At 46.1% G+C, this 18,011-nt stretch overlaps 1 protein-coding gene across 2 annotated transcripts in view; it reads right to left on the bottom strand.

Annotated features, from left to right (window-relative positions):
- Positions 1–798: 798 nt before the first annotated feature.
- The window catches only part of wnt7bb (wingless-type MMTV integration site family, member 7Bb), a 29,886-nt gene continuing 12,673 nt past the window's right edge, over positions 799–18,011 (bottom strand). For both annotated transcript variants that reach the window (XM_048257955.1, XM_048257954.1), the window contains exons 3-4: positions 7,880–8,151; positions 799–3,911 (exon numbers count right to left, since the gene is read on the bottom strand). In XM_048257955.1, coding sequence (XP_048113912.1) covers positions 3,432–3,911; positions 7,880–8,151 — 752 coding nt within the window. In that variant the 3' untranslated portion in view covers positions 799–3,431. The remainder of the gene's footprint in view (positions 3,912–7,879; positions 8,152–18,011) is intronic.

Below are 18,011 nucleotides of genomic sequence, written 5' to 3'. Positions count from 1 at the left end.
CCAAAATCTCAGTCATATATATTGTGTTACAGCTCGTACAGATACCATTTCAAAAGTAGGCTATTTCCAATACAGGTACCTGTCTTTCAAAAATACAAATCATTTAGATTTTACATATCAAATTTGTATAATATAATAGGGACTCAAAGACATTTACCATTAAATTCATTCTCTTATTAACATCACAATTCCACAGGGCTCTGCCACCTGGACTATTGGAGAAATGCTTTCAGTAGAACTGCATCCTCCCCCCCTGTTCTTTGGGTAAAAACACAACAGATCCACACAGGCTGTCTCCTGCTTCACCTCGATCACAGCCAGCCATTGGAATCCGGAGCTTCTCAACTCCACTGCAGGTGGATGAAAACATGGCTGTGACAGTCATTCCTAATGGTCCCACAGCGGCCTTAGCTTTCCACCCAGTCAAAGCGATCACAGCAGAGCAGAGAAGCAAAGCAAGAGGAGCGCTTCCCAGTGAACCAGCTCTGAAAAGCAGTTTATGTTCAGGCGCACAGGGCTGTCCAGCAAAGTCAACCTAAATCTTGCTCCAGGCAGCACGCTGAAAAGGAGGAAGGACAGCTACAGCAAAGAGGACCATATCATAAAAAAGATGTTGGAACCAGGGAGATTGTTTTCCTTATTTTCCCTGCATGATTGAGTTTTTTTTTTTCAGTCAGATAATTTCCCTTTGTTGCGTGCGTGCCATAATCAAGGATGCTAACCACGGGTTATTATGAACATGTGCTGTGTACAAAATAATGTCAAAGTCAGCAGGCTGTTGGATTTATTTGGTTATGATATTTAATGATTTATGTTTTCTCCACATCGCCAATAGACATATTAAGGGTGGTTGGAACTTCTGAATAAGGGACGTTTTTTTCCCTTGCCCTCGCTGGCTCAAATGTGATGCACACAATGGCCAGACATTTTAACTGTGCTCCACTTCTGCAAGCAACCCCAAATCTGGGCTTTGACAGGGCTAATATGCCACGGCTTCATCTTGCTTTTTAGAAGCATGGAATCTATCCATATCCATCCATATGTAATGTGACTTGACACAATGTGAAATGTACATTTAATGAGCTGCCTTTTTAGCATTTGTCATTTGCTGGAAGGTGGCGGTATGTTTTGTCCTTGTTTGACTCACTGTTGTTATGGTTATGGAGCAGAGCGTGTGTTCAAAGTGTTTTTGTTAATTTCACCACCTGGTGAAGCAATGCCAAGTGAGCCTACTATCCTTTCCTTTTGTATTGTAATTCTGTCAGGTATATACACACATCTTTATATTAACAAGCATCAATGACTTTTAATGCCTTATCTGTTAGCTTTGACTTGGCCAGAGAGAATACACCTGGACAAACTAAATAAAGTCTCCTATAGTCTAAAATGACTGTTCATAATTGACTATCTATACAGAAAATTCACATTAACATGCTGAAACTTACACAACTCACGTATCTAACAGCAGGACTACACCGTGCTCCTAACTGAAGTGTTCCGTTCACAGAGCATAAAATAGTAGTAGAAGACTGGTCTAATTTTCTTGGGATGTGCGCAGCAGCCAGTTCCACTGACGATAGTGGAAGCTAATTGTTGCAACACACACTCTGTAAACGGACCCAGTTGCTCTCCCGGTGTAGCCCAGCTATAAGTTGTTCCTGGTAAATACAATATACCATTGTTGAAAAAAGACAAGTCCCAAAATAGGACATAGGCAGGCCTAAATTTAACTCTGTAAAAGTAAAATAAAGTGAACGATCATTCCATATATTTATCACAAATTATGTTAAATGTCAACAGAAAGGCCAGAAAAATACTTTTCTCTAACTGTGAATAAATGTAAGTACATCTTCACATATCAAAACTCCTTTAGTTATACATTTTGATGTGTTCTATATAACAGTTTGACATTAAATCTATGGACAAATAGATTCTTTGAGATGTTCTGTGAAGAGTTTACTGAAATGCACTGTAAATATGTTGCAAGAGAGCAGCAGTTGGCATTTCAATGATGATGGTGGTGAGATTCTTTTCTGAAGGTTGTGGACATATTGTGGAGTTGTGGACTCCCTTCTCTGATTCATGAATCTTCTGCAGGATTAGCCTCTCAAATAAATATCAGAACTCAGACAAATTGATATTTATTTAGTTTCATTTGAGTTGTATCTGAATAGAAAAAATATCAGTGCAGCACTCGACAACATATCCAGCAACATATTAATGTCACGTTTAATGAATCGAGGAAGGGTTTCTTTTTTTTGTTTGTTTTTTGAGGATTTTTTTTTTGCAGCTTAAGAAAGTTGTCTTCTTGTCTATGTCTGGAAATGCATAATAACCGGGAACAGGAATCATAGTGCATATCTGACTGCAAACAAAAGCTATGCTAGAGAAAAATAGAACCCATTTGATTGAGAAATATACTGTTCTATGAGTTGATTTCTGAAGTCAACACACACCAGAAGTGAAACCACTGAAAACATTTTGGAAATCAAGGGCTTTTTGGTTGGGAAATGGTGGGAGGTTTTTTTTTTCTAAAAGACACGCACCTTCAGTCAGAGTTTCTAAAAACGTTTTTTTCTCTCTTTTACACTTAGTACAAAATAAGACATTTCTACCCGTTAGTGCTTTGTTTTAAGATACTATTACATAAATAAACAATTTATTTTCAGTGTTCAAACAGACAGTTCCAGTGTGACTGGACGACTAACATACTCCACCATTTTCCAGTTGGCAGTAGAAGGCTTACGGTAGAAACCTCCCCATTTCAGCTTCCAGTGCTCCCGTGGACACTGCACTACCAAAGCGTTCTTCATTTTGGCACAGTCAAGTTGCCAGTTTTTTTGCCATCGTACTTTCATCTCTGCTGTCCCCTTTCTTGAAACCCAAGAGTTTGAGACTCAAAAGCTGTGAACAGAACATTTGAAACCCTTTTTTGCTCAGAGCAATTCCCGTCACTTTCCACGTCCCACGAGTCACTCGGTCTTGTTCTCAGTATGCATCCCTTGGAATAAAGAACTACAAATCCCAGAGTGCAATGCACAGTCCCCAGCCAGGGCATGATTTGTATCCTGCAGTCAGAACTTCCAGTCAGTGTGGATACATCAGTGCATGAGCACCCAATATTCTTAACTCAATCAAGAGCTGGGGTTGTACCTAGTGATATTTAGCCTTTACTTTGTGTTAAAGCAAATATAGATTCTGCTGTGCAAAATGATGCCATGAAGAGCTGATATTGTAATTTCCATTCTATTCCCACTCCACTGGTCCAAAACCATCTCTCACTCTTTCATTCTTTCTCGCTCTCTCTCTCTCTCTCTCCTCTTTCACACCCACTCCCTCTCGCTTTCTCTCATTCTGGGTTTCCCCTAAGCTGTCTGTCCAATCTTCCCCCCCTTCTCCCTCCGTGTTTGAGCTGCGTCTCCCCCTGTCCCTTATTTACAGGTGAACACCTCCGTCCTCTCACTGCACGTGTTGCACTTGACAAAGCAGCACCACTGGAACTTGCAGTTGCACTGCCACACTTTGGTGTACTGGTGCGTGTTGTACCCTCGGCCGCAGCACATGAGGTCACAGCCGTCCGTGTGCGGCGAGGTGCGGTTGCACAGGCGCCCCTGGGTGCCCACGCTGCCCGTCTTGGCGTCCTTCTCGCAGTAGTTGGGCGAGCGCTCGATGTAGACCAGGTCGGTCTCGATGGGCTTGCGGTAGCTCTGGGACTTCTTCACCTTGAGGAAGGTGGGCTGTCGCAGCCGGCTGGCACGGACCACCTCCACGTGGACCGCTTTGTTGTACTTGTCCTTCAGGATGTAGCCGATCTCGCGGAACTTGGGCAGCGTGGTCCAGCAGGTCTTGGTGGTGCATGAGCCCGACACTCCGTGGCACTTACACTCCAGCTTCATCCGCTCCTCCAGAACCTGAGGGAAGACAGCCAGGTGTGTTAAAAAGGTGCTTACGCACTTACAGCCATCCATCTATGCACCGCAGTACAATACATGCATTTGTTGCACCATATGGCATTCTCATGTCTCAGGTCAGTTAATATATTTACAGTTGAGCGTGACAAAAAATGGCTAGCAGACTGGGGAACAGATCCTGACGATCAGAAGAGCCACAGATGTTTGACAAGTTTTATGTAAGATTAAGATCTGATTTAAAGGTTACTGCAACTTCAGTAGAATTTCGTGGTTGTGGTTGCTGACAACCTTACAGAGTCAAAATCATCAAAATGAATTTGAATGAATCTTGGTTGAATTTAACAGAAATGTAATTGATTAATTTCATATCCTGTACATATCCTCATATCCTGTTAAAGAGCTCAGATGAGTAAAACCTGTCTATTGCCAAAACATCCGAGAGTGACTATCTTCAGTTTAAAGAGCCTTCTGTTTAATACAGAGTGGCAGAGCACAAACAGTTTCCATATACTTACTGCAGCAATGGATTTCTTCACATGCTAACAATATAATGGGGTTTGGCTTATTTATAGTATTTCTTAGCAAAAACATTAGGACATTTTAATAGTCATCATTGAAGTAATTACAAATATGGTTCCAGCAATGCACTCTCCAAAGGAGACACTTGGAAAACCTATTCATGACCCATAACAGTCCTTTTGTATAACTACTTAATGTATTTTATGAGGACGAGAAAATTACTTGGCTCTAAATATACTTATGTCATATATCTTTTGTGGGTATATGTATAGTATTTTAGTCAACATTTCAGCAGTAACGTCTTTATAAAAAGTTTTGCTGATGTAATGGATACTTGGTTTGGGGGGGGGGGGGGGGGGTTATGTTTTATGTCCTTGTTGTTACGTTGGGAATGCGTGCCCAAGAGGAGTTGTATTTATTTGAATTGGATATTAGATGGAACAATGAATAACCAAAGATGTCTGGTCCTCTGGTCTGGTCCTGGAGCCGCCTTTGTTCAAATGCGATCTATTAAGAACAAATGGAGGCAATGATAGATCCTTTCCCATTAATATCTAGTGCATTTATTTCTGAGTACTTTATGATAGCCTAACAGTAGCCTTCTTTTCTGCTGGTGAAAGTTTTCTTTTTGAAAAACATAATCTTGTGGAGGAGAGCCCAGGAAAGCAGGCACAGTAGGGAAGGCTTTTGTTTGGCGCCTTGGCAAGGGAATGTTCAACATTAGCATTCTCAATGAGCAAGGAATGACAGTTTTGTATGAACTGAACCAAAACGGAGCATATCTAAAATTCTAAAATGGCCCCCGGGGCCAGCAACATGTCAAAATCTGGGGGGAAAAAATGGACTTACTGGTAATATTCTACCCTGTAATTCCCCCTACCTTCCCGAAGACCACATCAATGGGCAGGAAAAATAAATATAAATCTTGTATAACCATACGCATTACAGTCGAGCTGAAAGTGGATCATTCAGCTATTTAATCCATTAGATATTGTGCAGACATAACCAACAGATGACCATTGACTGTTTACAGCTGGATCATTCAGAGGTGTGGGATCATGGTTTATTAACCAAAGAAATATGCCATCTGAATGACATAAAAAAATGAGGATTCCAAATGTGGAGCACCAATCAGTGTGGAGTAATGCGATGAAAAGAAGTGTATCATCTTAGAAATAAGACATGCAATGGTGGGACTACCACAGTCCTTGGAGCCATTTGGAGTAATGTCCACAGCAACGTGAGGGGATAGCCAGCATCTAAGCCTAGCTGGGTATTTGTCCAAACCTCTGCCACAAGTAGCTCACCCGTGTTGTTTAAGTTACCATTTCATCTTTTGAATGCATAATAAATCCGAGCGCAAATAAGGCAAAAAAAAAAAAAAAACTACAAGCACGCCGCCTCTAGGCTTGAGGGACAACACAAACCACGTCTGTGTTCGTATAACATGAATTCCTCAACCTCACGGGAGACTCCAGTGAAGAATGTGCCTTGTATTTGTTGCATGAAATGTTACATTTTCTTGGCAAGGCCTTTTTCCAGTGCCTCTTCTTTCCTGGCGCTCTGCCTCGCCTGGGCCCCGTCATCGCTCCTTCTGAGAGACTCACACAAAGTCATTGATTAATCCCTCCCACCCATCATGGTCACGCAAAGCTATTGTCTCTGGGGCTTGGTCATACATTCTGCTCATTTGCGGTCAGGCAATGCCACGACAATGAGAGGGCAGATTAAAAGCAGGAAGCGTCTGGGAAAGGTGCCTCCCCCCCAACTAGACTAGCTCGCATAGGCTGGAGGCATCTCCTCACACTCTCTCCATCAAAGTCAGTTTTCTGCTACCAATTAGGGGGGATGTGACAAAAGATCCTTTTCCATCAGACATGGGATGAGAGAGAACGGGGCGAATTAGGAACATCTGTCGGTGGAGTGTTTAGGTGCCATCTCAGAAAAACAAGCACACTCAGGGCAGCACGCAAAGCCAGAGAAGTTGAAGGCTGGTGCCCACCATAATGCAGAATGTCGGTGCGAGAGCTCGTACCCGTACCAAACCTCGCACTGCCTCTACTCCATGGCTCTTTATTGTAGCTTTCAGTAAAACTCTCCAAAAATGTCCAAACAGTGCTGTCACCTCAAAGTCAATTGACAATATAATGGTTCATTTTCCTTTTTGTTTGTTTGACTAAAGGTTTTTGTGCTGAGGATAATGGTTTTCTCCCCAGGCAAACTCCCAGGCCTTTACACATGGGAGCGTGGTGAGCTGTGTGGCCTCTGAACGATAAACCAGCTACAGTGTGTTTTACTTTTAAAAACACTAATGTTTCGCCTCAATTCATTTATAGATAGCTGCGACCGCAGCGCAAAAATGCGACGGCAATTGAAATCGCAGAGCGCCGCCGCGACGCACGGCTGCCCCATGGCCTCTCCCAGCCTGTCAGCCCTCGATCGGTCCCCCCGCTCAGCCCCCCTGATCCCGGGTGTTATGGCTCCAACATCTCCCCGGCTGATCCACAGTTTGAGAGAATAGAAAGAAGGGGAAAAAAAAAAATTCAACTCAAAGGGTGCAGTTAAGTGGCAGGGCTGTGTTTTCTGCATCGGGGTGGCTGGGGACGAGGGTGGTGGGGGGCAGGGAGGACCTACAATAATATCCTGTTTCTGACTTTGCACTTCATAACTTCATGAGAGGACTGGGCAGACCTCCATCTGGCAACTCTGGGTACAAAGCCTGGCTTTCCCACTGCACACAATAAAGCCCAACGCTATTAATTAGATCCATTTGTCACCGTCGTGCCGTCGATGGGGAGAAAGGCCATGCCATCAGGGGTTTCATGTTGTTTTGTGTTCGTGAGTGACTAATAGCAAACAAACATGGCCAACGGGGCCACAGCCAAGCTGTTGCTTCAAGCGAGAGGAACCCGCAGTATGGTGGGGAGGCTACACTGTAATTGAGGCTAAGGCAAAACTAGCTGCCGAAAATGGACCTGCAGCTTATCAATCAGCCTGGGAGACTTAGGCAAACGGAGGCAACAGGGGCGTCCCGCCAATCAGCAGCCAGATCTGTTTCCTGTTGGAGGGGCTGCCAAGCGCACGTCGGCGCTGGCAGCAGATAGCACCCCCGCCGCTTGCGCTGGTGTGGAGGCGAGACGCGCGGGACACACACCAGGACACAGCGGCTGACACACAGCACTCACTTACTCACAGGCCTGCAAGGCAAGGCAAGGCAAGGCAAGGCAAGGCAGGCCAGCTGAAGAGGAAGAGGGATTTACTGAGGAACTGCAACCAATTTAAGGCAAAACCCAAACAACATAAGAACAGACTGTACACTTTTATCGATGAACTTTCAAATGCCCTGTAAGATGAGCTGCTTAAACGTGTCAGGGTGAATAATAACAACATTCCCAGGGACAAAATGACTCATTCAGAGCAACAAAAGCACCGATTAATTTCACATCTACCTTCCTTCCCGCCTCGTTATTGTGCAGGTTCATCAGCCTCCGGGCGTTTTTTTTAATCTCGCGGGCGTCCACGAAGCGGCGGGAGAAGTCGATGCCGTACTTGATGTCGGCCGAGCAGCCGCCCCACTTCCAGCCCTCCTCCTGGTTGTAGTAGCCCTGCTTCTCCCGGTCGCAGCCGCAGTGGCTCAGGTTGCCCTGGCTGCAGGCCGCCGTGATGGCGTGGGCCACGCCTGCCGCTGTGATGGCATAGGTGAACGCCGCCTCCCTGCTGCCTGGGGGGAAAGAGAAGACAGGCCATGAAATGGTGCTGTTCCGCCACACTGCTAATAGATAACATGCTAGCAGACGAAAATACAAATAAACCAACTGTATGTGGAGTATTAAGCCAAGTACCCCTGGGTACAATTAGCCTCGAACCTTCAAGATGTTATACAATACTAATGAGGACACAAAATCATTCACATACATTAAAAGACATCCTGACCAGAAATACATGCAGTGCAGACATCTGCCGTGGCATTTCTTAAAAGGAAATTGGCAAAAACACTCTGCATTTTAGACGCTTTAATGCGTTCATGTTTCAGTGTTGGAATCCTTTTGAGGCAGCAATGAGCACTGAAGTAGCATTAGACATACTTTATTAAATCTATGCAAAAAAAAGTACAATCCATGGGAAATGTGTCCATCACGCTGGGCTACTCTCTGGCCTCCCCGGCGCAGGGGAATGCACCACGGCCCTCCCATGGCCTCTCCTCCTGGTCTCGTCTCCCGCTGCACCTTGCTGAAATTACAGCGCGGCCACGGCGCCGACCACAAAGTCCTTAAACACAGCCTGCAAATGTGCTGTGCTGTGATTTCCTAGCGGGAGAGAACTATTGTAGGTGCTGTCCAAAGTGCTGAATTCCTCTCGGTGAGAGCACCTTGCATGTGGGCCACAGCGTGCGGAGCGGCTCTCAAGGTCTGTCAGACGCTCTCCCAGCCAGCGAGGCAGCCAGCCTGGCGCAGCGCAGGTCCAAAGGATGCGATAAGCTCCAGGGCTTCCTGCTGGAGAGGCTCAGTAGTAGGGCTGCTGCTGCTGCTGTGGTTGTTTTCAACCGTCCTGTGGTCCGGTGGCATGTTAGCTTTCAGGCTTCCACTTTGGGAGAGGTGACCCAGGTACTCTCTGAGCCGTCGCTAATACAGGCTAAGAGCTTTAGGGACACGAGTGTCTCTGTTGGCTTCTCCTACACGACACAGTTCTGCCAGACAGTTAGCGCACAGTGGGAATGAGAGCTTCATTAAGAATTACCTTGCTGTGTCCATTTCAAAGTTACGGCTTAGACTTGACTACTAAACTGCGGATGGATGAGGTTTGAGTGTTTTGAAGTCTGCCATACACACAGCTGGATTTAGTACAATGTAAAATTAGTATTATTTACAGTATTTCCATGTGTGTATATGTAATGCCATCTGGGGTACTGTTAATGTGTTCCAAGTGCAAAACAGAAAGCTGTCTATCTAAGTCAGATTTTTTCCCTCTTAAATCAATGCACAAGGAAGTTGCAGCCGAGGAAAAGGGACATGTTTTGGATCATTTCACGTAAAACAAATCAAAACAAAAAACTGTAACACTCATGGCATCTTAAGTCTCTCATGGACAGCGATCAGTACTAACGCACATTGTCCCAGAAAATGTCACCTTTAAAAGACACTAAAGTTTGCGGTCGGTGAAAATCAGGGCTGGTAATCCGCGCTGGAGGCTTGCCTGGGTATGACTTCTGGGGTTGATGCCCTCTCCACTGGTTCTTGGGCACTGACTCACAACTGCTCGCCATTCTGGTTACCATGAGCACTGAGCCTCGCCAGCTTGTGGTAATTTTCAGCAACCCCCCCACCACCACCACCACCTCCCCACCCACACCCTCCCCCCCCCTCCCCCCCCACCGCCACCCCAGCACCCAACACACAAATACACACGGCGTGCCAGCGTAATGGTAAAAACAGCATCGGGGCAGTTTCCAAGGAAAAGGGTGGTTCCCTGTGCCATGGATGCATGTGTGTGCGCCGCTCTCCGCTGTCCGCGCCCCATCCACCCCAGTCCCTGAGCCGCTGCTCGTGGGGCGAAAAGCGGCTTGGTGCTCCGATTGGTTGTCACCCCCTGTTGGGCCTGGAGCAGCTGAGTGTGGTAATGAGAGCAAATGACCACTTTATGCTTGTGCAGTGATCCCAGCGGGCCCTTAGTGTGCCTCTGGGGAGGAGCTGGCTTTGCTTGTTTCACCCGTTCGCCATTACGCGTGTCACAAGCAAGGAGACACTGAGAACCCCAACCCCCCATTTCCTATTTAAGCAGTTCAAAGACTTTTATTAGCTGTTCTCTACTTTTGACACCGGTTTGTTAAGCGCTTGGTGTTCCCTTAAATTCCCTGTGCTTTTTTGGGGATGCAAAGGTGTAGCAATCGGTGGTCCACAACGTGTCAGGAAGTCAGAGATGGAGTGATAATTGCTACTCTAAGTGTAAGAAGAGGGAAGAGCAAAGAGTGTTTGTTAACTACCAGGATGGGGTGGGGGCAGAGAGGGGTATTACATGTGGCTGTGAGAGGCCTTCTCCTAAAAGGCTCCAACTGTTGCTCTGTTATTTAGGGCTGGTGGTAGTGCCGGCAGCTTTATAATGTAGAAGTTCAGTCAGAAAGGCCCCGAATGTGGTTACATCACAAAATGGAGGCTCTTTACTAAAGTGTAGTAGATGCAGCCTTTCACCAACTTTGCACTTTGTAAAACAAAGACACAACACAGAGTTTTGAGTGGCAAAGAAAGTTGTACAGAGTCGCTGTACAAAGTGGTGCGACTGTATCGCACTTGTACGGGTGTCCTGAGGTAGCTTTCGCTTGCTCTACAGGCGTGTGGTTCACAAAATGCTGAAGTGAAAAAAGGAAAACCTGAAGAAGCCCCCAAAGTCCTGACAGGACTCCAAAAGGAACCACCCTGGGATAGCCTTGTACGCTGCCAGTGGAAAATTGGACTGACCAGAAAAACCTCAATGAACTTGGAAAGGTCTGGGGAGAAGAATAGGGGAATATTAAACCAGATGTCTAATGGAGTTTAGTGGCAAGTGTCTGTGACAGTGTCCAAGATGGGGAAGGAGAGGCATCAGTGCTACATAAAGAGAAAGCTCTCCCCACTTCCCTGTCACCCCCAAACTTCTCTCTCTCTCTCTCTCCCCTGACTCACTCACTCTCTTTCTCTTACTCACCCTCTCTCTCTCTCCTTAGTTAGTCGGACATGACCCCACGGACCAGGGCAGCTCGAGCATCAGCTGACCGCTCTGGTTTCAGTCCTGTCCGTGATGTTGGTAGGCGTAAAAAAAAAAAAAACAGTGGAAGCACTGTGTCCAGCGTTTCTGGATGTGGTGTCCCCAGCCCTGACACTGTGTGTTTAGAGAGGAGGCTGGCAGACCACTAAACAAATCTCTTGTGACACAGCATGGAGAGATTTATAACCTGAGAGAGAGAGAGGGGAGAGAGAGAGAGAGAGAGAGAGAGAGGAGAGGAGAGAGAGAGAGAGAGGGAGAGAGAGAGAGAGAGAGAGATAGAGAGAGAGGGAAAGAGAGGAGAGGGAGGGAGAGAGAGGGAAATAGAGAGAGAGAGAGGAACATCCTCAGCACTCCTGCTGAACTCTCGTGCTCCTCCCACCTCCAGGCCACTGGGGCTCGTTCGCACCACCGCCACGGCAAACACACAGCAAACACACCAGCAGCTGGACAGAGAGTCCAGCGTAGCAACCACTCGTGCAAACACTCCCTGATCTCAGCTGATCTCAGTGGGGAAGGTAAATGGTTTCCTACCAGTGCAGAGTTTAGTTGCCTTCAGTCTGTTGCTGACTGCACTATGAGTGTCACTAAGTTACTCTCATTCTCACCCTCCTTTTCACCCACACAGGGAAAAAAGAAAGAGATGCATTACTCACACATGAGGTTTCACACAGAAAATGGCAAATTACATTAAGTGGCCAGAAAGTGGTTAGCATCTGTTGGTAAATGGTATGCCTCTTACCCGTGGTTTTGTCATCATTGTTAACTGGCTAGATTAGCTGTGGTTGGTTGAATGTTTTGACTGATGCTACTACATCTGTTTTCCAGAGCATGACAACAAGTGTTGACGGCAAATGGTACGAGGGCCACAACACTTTCCTCAATGCTTGTTTCTCCATCAACATCTCTTTAGTATGTCATGATGGAATATGTGAGATGACCAACGCTCTAGGCTGCAGCATTGTGGCCTGAGTCACTGATTCATTCTAACATCCAGGATGAAGTCATGAACATGGGCATAAACACACAAACATGCACGCACGCACACACACACACACACACACACACACACACACACACACAAGTGGCAGTGTAATCCTCTGTCTTTCAGAAAGTACTGGTGGAAAAAGGTCTTTAAAAGCGAGTGCGCTGGGCACATCCGAGCCATCACTGTGCAACAGGACCCACTTAGGGCCTGGTGCATTTAGTGTCCTCACATGTGTTGGGACAGGGACAGCTGGAGGAGTTACATAAAACACTTTGTGTAAGCAAAGGCAACATACGTTGTTTGTCCCCAAAGTTTGATAGAATACACATACTTGGTTTTATGTGTTTGATATGCAAGTTTCTGCACAATGCACAATATATGTATTCATTTATTCATGTACATGTCACCATCAATTAATAGTTATATGAGTGTTTATGAAAACAGTGTAGCAGATCCAACAGCAGTGCACCTTATAGCCAATCAAGCAACACAAAGTGCTGGCATGGTTTGGAATGTCACCACATAGTCTGAAAGAAAAAAAGTGGCATCTGCTGGTGGCCCTGTGGTGCTGCAGCCGAGGGGTGAGGAGGATTTCCCCCCACCCCCCCAACACACACACACACACACACACACACACCGCTCAGCTCCAGAAGCATGCTGCCCTCATCCGTGGTCAGATCGGCCCTCCGCATCCCTCATGCCTACTCATACCGAGAAGAGAAGCGAACCTGACCTCACTTCAGCTGCTCTGAGTAGCCCAGGTCAAAACCACAGACTCCACTCTGAGGATAAATGCACTGTTATATCTTGTGCTGCAGCCAAACGACTGAAACATGGAAATGGGACTGGTCTGCTCTCGCGACTGCGGATAAGTGACACGGACTCTGGACAGAGTATTGCCGCATTGGCTGAACACACTTAAAAGCGCGTACTGCTTGCAGTGTTAGTCCTCCATACCCAGTCTCTAGGGGCCCTGCTTTGTATATCAGTCACAGAGAGAGCTGACTAATGCGTTCTGTCCTACTGCTTTCCGTTCTGCTTTATGTACCGTTGCTATGAACATATGCTGCGAGCAAATTACAGACGAAGTTGTGGTACATGAGGTTTGCAGCTAGAGGAATTAGTACAGCCATGTTCCTGGTCAATAAAATAATATTGTTTTACCAGAACTGCATATTTGCTGCAATCACATTGTAAAACTGTGAATATGTGTGCGTGTGAGCATGCGCCCGTGCGTGAATGAGGGTGCGTGTATGTGCATGTGCATGTGTTTGTGTGAGAGAGAGAGGTAAAGTGTGTGTGTGTGTGTGTGTGTGTCTGTCATGTCTAACATGTTTGTCTTTCACATTACACACACACACTGCGGCCTGACAATGAAAGGTAAAGGGCTTGGTGACATAATGGAAAGTCTCTCCTGACCTCATCAGATGGACGGAAACCTGTTATTAGGGCTAAAAGCTCACTGCAAACCTGTTGCCTCGAAACCCCTCATTACACGTCTGTGTTTGAACGGGCGCTCACTGATCTCTCTCTCTCTCTCTCTCTCTATTTCCCTCTGCCACCAGGCAAACAGGTAGCTGCCTTTGCATGTGCCCCCTGTGAGGAAGGCCACCGAGGACCTTTATTTGATATGAAAAGAAGCTAAGTGCTGTGAGCCATTAGCTTTTCCAGGCCGCTTCACTCCAGTGCACACATTTGACCAGGGCGAGAGTTCATCTGAGGTCACCGATGGGGCTTTACCATTCAGATGTTGTTGACTGTAATGCCGTCTATTTGGTCTCCACTGTCATGGCAGAGTTTCTACTACCTACGCAGCGAGTGGTATCTAGAGTAACTCATGGAAAAAAACATATATAGCTTTGCCATTTCACCAACCTCATAGTTACACATTCCACAATTCCATAGCTCTAGGTCCTTTTACCACAGATATCTGATTGTTCCCATGGTGGGCCATTAAAATGCAAAAGCCAGCATTTCCATAGCATCCAACAGTGTAGATAAGGGTTAAAGATCACCACAGATTCCAAGCATCAAGCAGCGTCTCACTTCCATTTCCCCCCTCCCCTCGTTCCTACCCTGCCCTTATCGGCACTGACGTTGTGATTGTAGGCACTTATGAATGTCCGATTCCGCGCTCGGCACAGTGAATACAGTTGGCGATCTGATTGTGTTGGACAAAGAGTGCTTTGAGGTGGCGATGATCCTCTCACATCCTGTTCACTCGCCTCCGCAGCCAGACGCAGATCAGAGGCGATAAACAGCGGGCCGTGCGGAACAGCCCGGCTGGCCAGCCGCTCGACCGGCCACCACAGCGTAGTGTGGCCCGACCCAGGCGAGCCCCGGCCCCAGCCCCAGTGCAGTGCAGCCCAGCGTGGGCCTCCTCTTGGGGCTGGGGGGCAGCCAGGGACAAGCCCACTCATTCGCCGTCCGCCCCACTGACCACCCAGCCTCGTCAGCAGTCCCCCACCCTGTCTGTATGAAGGTCAGACAAGGAACACACACATGCACATGTACACACACACAGAGAGACAGAGATATAGAGAAGCACAAACACAGCTCACAACACACACAAGGCACGCATATGGATCACATACACACAAACATACATATACAAACAATTCATACAACACACACAGACATATTTACAAATCCAGACACAAACACACATGTGTAGTCACACCAATACAAACTGTTTGCTCACATGAAATCACTCTCTGATTCACAATCACACACACACACACACACACACACACACACCCCCTATCTTCTGGCTTTTCCTATCGTTTGCTCTCCCGCAGGACACTCTCTACCTGATAAGCCCTCAGGAGGTCATGGAGCCCACGTGTCTGTCTGCGTCCTACTCTGTTTGCTCTGGCTCCAGTGGAGCAGGCGGCCGATGGAGGACTGGGCCTACCCACATGATGATAAGTCTAAAATAGCCTTTTATACAGCGCCACTCTTGCATAGCGCGGTGGTAGATATGCATCATTTCCAAAGGGTTTTCCTCATGAATGACTTGGCGGCGTGAGGCTCCTCCATTTTGTGCAAGTGGCTCATCACATTGCACGGTTTTGTCGGAGGGCTGCAAATTGTAATGCTAATGGGTGGGCAAGAGAGAGAGAGAGAGAGAGAGAGAGAGAGAGAGAGAGAGAGAAGAGAGAGATTGCATGGAAGGTGTAAGGCACATTTCCGTGCAAATTTACCGGCATCTTATGCATGCCTCTCAGACAACAACAACAACAGCAACATCATAAAGGCATTTGGAGAAATGCATTCCTGAATACTCTGTTGTGCTGGCCAGCTCCCTGGGATAACACTTGGCTTTGGCACTGAATTTATGAGGTACTAGATGCTTGTGCAATGAGAGGCGCACCAAATCATTACTTTAGCAAGAATTTAATTACTGAGTCTGACTATCTGCACTCGTCTCAAAGAAGAAATATGTGGTTTTGAAAAATCCACCACACACACACACACACACACACTCTGTAAAATAGGGAGGGGGACCACCACCCTGCATAAACTTTGACTCCTCACATTGGTTCTTGACTAATTTACTGTACTTAGTTTAATGGGACGTTTTCGTCTCTCTCAGAGGCTCAGCTAGTGTCAGCTGGGCCTGCGGAACACTCTGTGTTTTCATCTTTAGGAGCAAACAAGCTTTTCTTTCCGAAGGTTGACATTCAAGGAAAGATGTTTCTCATCTCATTTGATGTTCCGCTTTTAATGTCTACATCAAAATTGTAGTGAAAAGAAAGTGGGGGTGTGTTGAAAACATGCAGATGGTTAAAATTAATATTTCAAAATGCATTTCCTTTAAATTAGTTGACTTGGAAAAAACATACAATACATGCATAAATTAAACCACATGTGCGTGATTTTCGGCATAACGGAGCATTGAGATATATCGTTAGCTTTCAGAGGATAGTAATTTGCAATTAAGTTCAGATTTGACAAAACTATTGCATTTGCATTCCTTGAGGATATCATTTCACCGCAAGTTAAGGGAGACTGATTCAAAGAAAATGAAGGAAACTTGTCCATTGATCCATCCAATTTGGAAAATTTGGGTTCTTTTTTTGCATTGTCAACTTATGGCACATCAGAGACATCATCATAATTCAGATGACAGCCACCAAAGGCAGGCTGAAATAAACAACTGCTTCACAGCATCACATTGCAGTGGAAGTCTACACCACTTAAAGACTATGCACATCCATCAATCTTTAACAATTACAATCTGTTTAACAATGCAGTCAGAGTTTATCCAGGCCATCTTGGACTCCTTTAAAAAGTAATTCTGCTTCAGAAAACAAAGTGGGAAAATAATTTTGATTGTGCCTATGTGTACGTGTGTGTGTGTGTTTCTTTTGTCAGGCTTTCACCAACTAAAGGCAACCCTGATATTCAGTAGCTGATCATCAAAAAGTACGGCAAAACAATAGTACCCTGAATTGTTTTTAAAGTCATCCATTAGGCAGCATTCTTCAGGAATGACAATCCCATGGAAAATAAATACAGCAGATCCAACCAAGCGTCTCAGGCACTCTGAGCATTCACCACAATGTTTATGGGGAAACCGACAAAACCATCTAAAATGACCTTGATTTGATCAATCTCTGCTGTGGCTTTGATATTAACATTCAGTCGGACACAAAGAGTGCTGATGTTTTTTTTGTATCAACCGAGTGTCCCAATTACGCAAACAAGCGGGCAGTGAAATATAATATAATATATAATCGCAGAAGGAAATGAGCAGAAACAGAGAGAGAGAGATGCAAGATCAGTACCCTCACAATCAAGACAAATAATCCCCAGGAATGGGCTCGCCTTTACTGTGGATCACTGGCGTGGCTTCCAAAGTAAAAAATAAAATGAAATTATTAGTCTGTCCACCTAACTATAAATTAGATTTGCTCTTCCGTGTTTGGTAGGTGAAAGTGAGGTGAGGTCCTGTGAGATTGAATAATAGTCAGCATACTTTGCATTTGCAGGCAAACCCTCTTATCAATGATTCATTGTTTGCACTTGAGATGTTTTTTTCCCCCTTCTATTGAACATGCAGTCAGTCATGGAAGTCAAACTGCAGGGTATGAGTCCACAAATCCCATCAAACTGTGTACAGCAGCCTTCACTGACCACAGGCTTCCTACAGCCATCTCTCATCTCTCCCACACCTCAACAAATACCTTGTTTGGACCCTAATTCACTTCATTCATCTCAATGTTCCCCCCTGATCAAGTATGTGTTTATCTGGGACCCTTTCCCCTCAGGTGGCTTTCCCTGAACCTGATGACTTACACATCCTTTATCTGCCGAGACGTTTGTTTAGCCCTCACACACAGCCAGCCCTGCTGGGGGAGTCAACTAAGTTTGGGGGAGCGGGTGGGATGATATCAATGTCGTGGCATTCATCATCCACACCACCATAGCCTCCTGAGCAGAGGAGAGGCCCCTGGTCCGGCTGGAGAGCTGGGCCGTCAGCGGGGATGTGAGGGCCTGAGCGCGTTTCTTATGGTCAGCGTGCCGTGGAGCGCTCTCTCCGTATTAGCACCCCCCCCCCCACCCCACCCCTCCACTTGGCCATAACTCACCCATAACTCACCCTGCTTGTCGAGACCGGGTCTGCGCCAAGCAAATGGGCGTTGCAACAAGCACACGCAAGCATGCACAAGCTCACACACACACACACACGCACAAGCTCACACAGAGGGGTAGCGCTGGACGAGAGGCCAAGCTGCTTCATGGCTTATGATTGGGAGAGAACGTATTGACAAATCAAGGCTAACGGGGTATGAACATGTAGGTCACTGGATAGGGTGAAGTGACAAAACTAGAGACATGACTTGAGAGACTGG

This window comes from Alosa alosa, chromosome 11 (genome assembly GCF_017589495.1).
Source record: "Alosa alosa isolate M-15738 ecotype Scorff River chromosome 11, AALO_Geno_1.1, whole genome shotgun sequence".
Lineage (NCBI taxonomy): Eukaryota > Metazoa > Chordata > Actinopteri > Clupeiformes > Clupeidae > Alosa > Alosa alosa.
The sequence above is the reverse complement of the archived record's forward strand: the minus strand, read 5'-3'. Positions and strand labels throughout refer to the sequence as shown.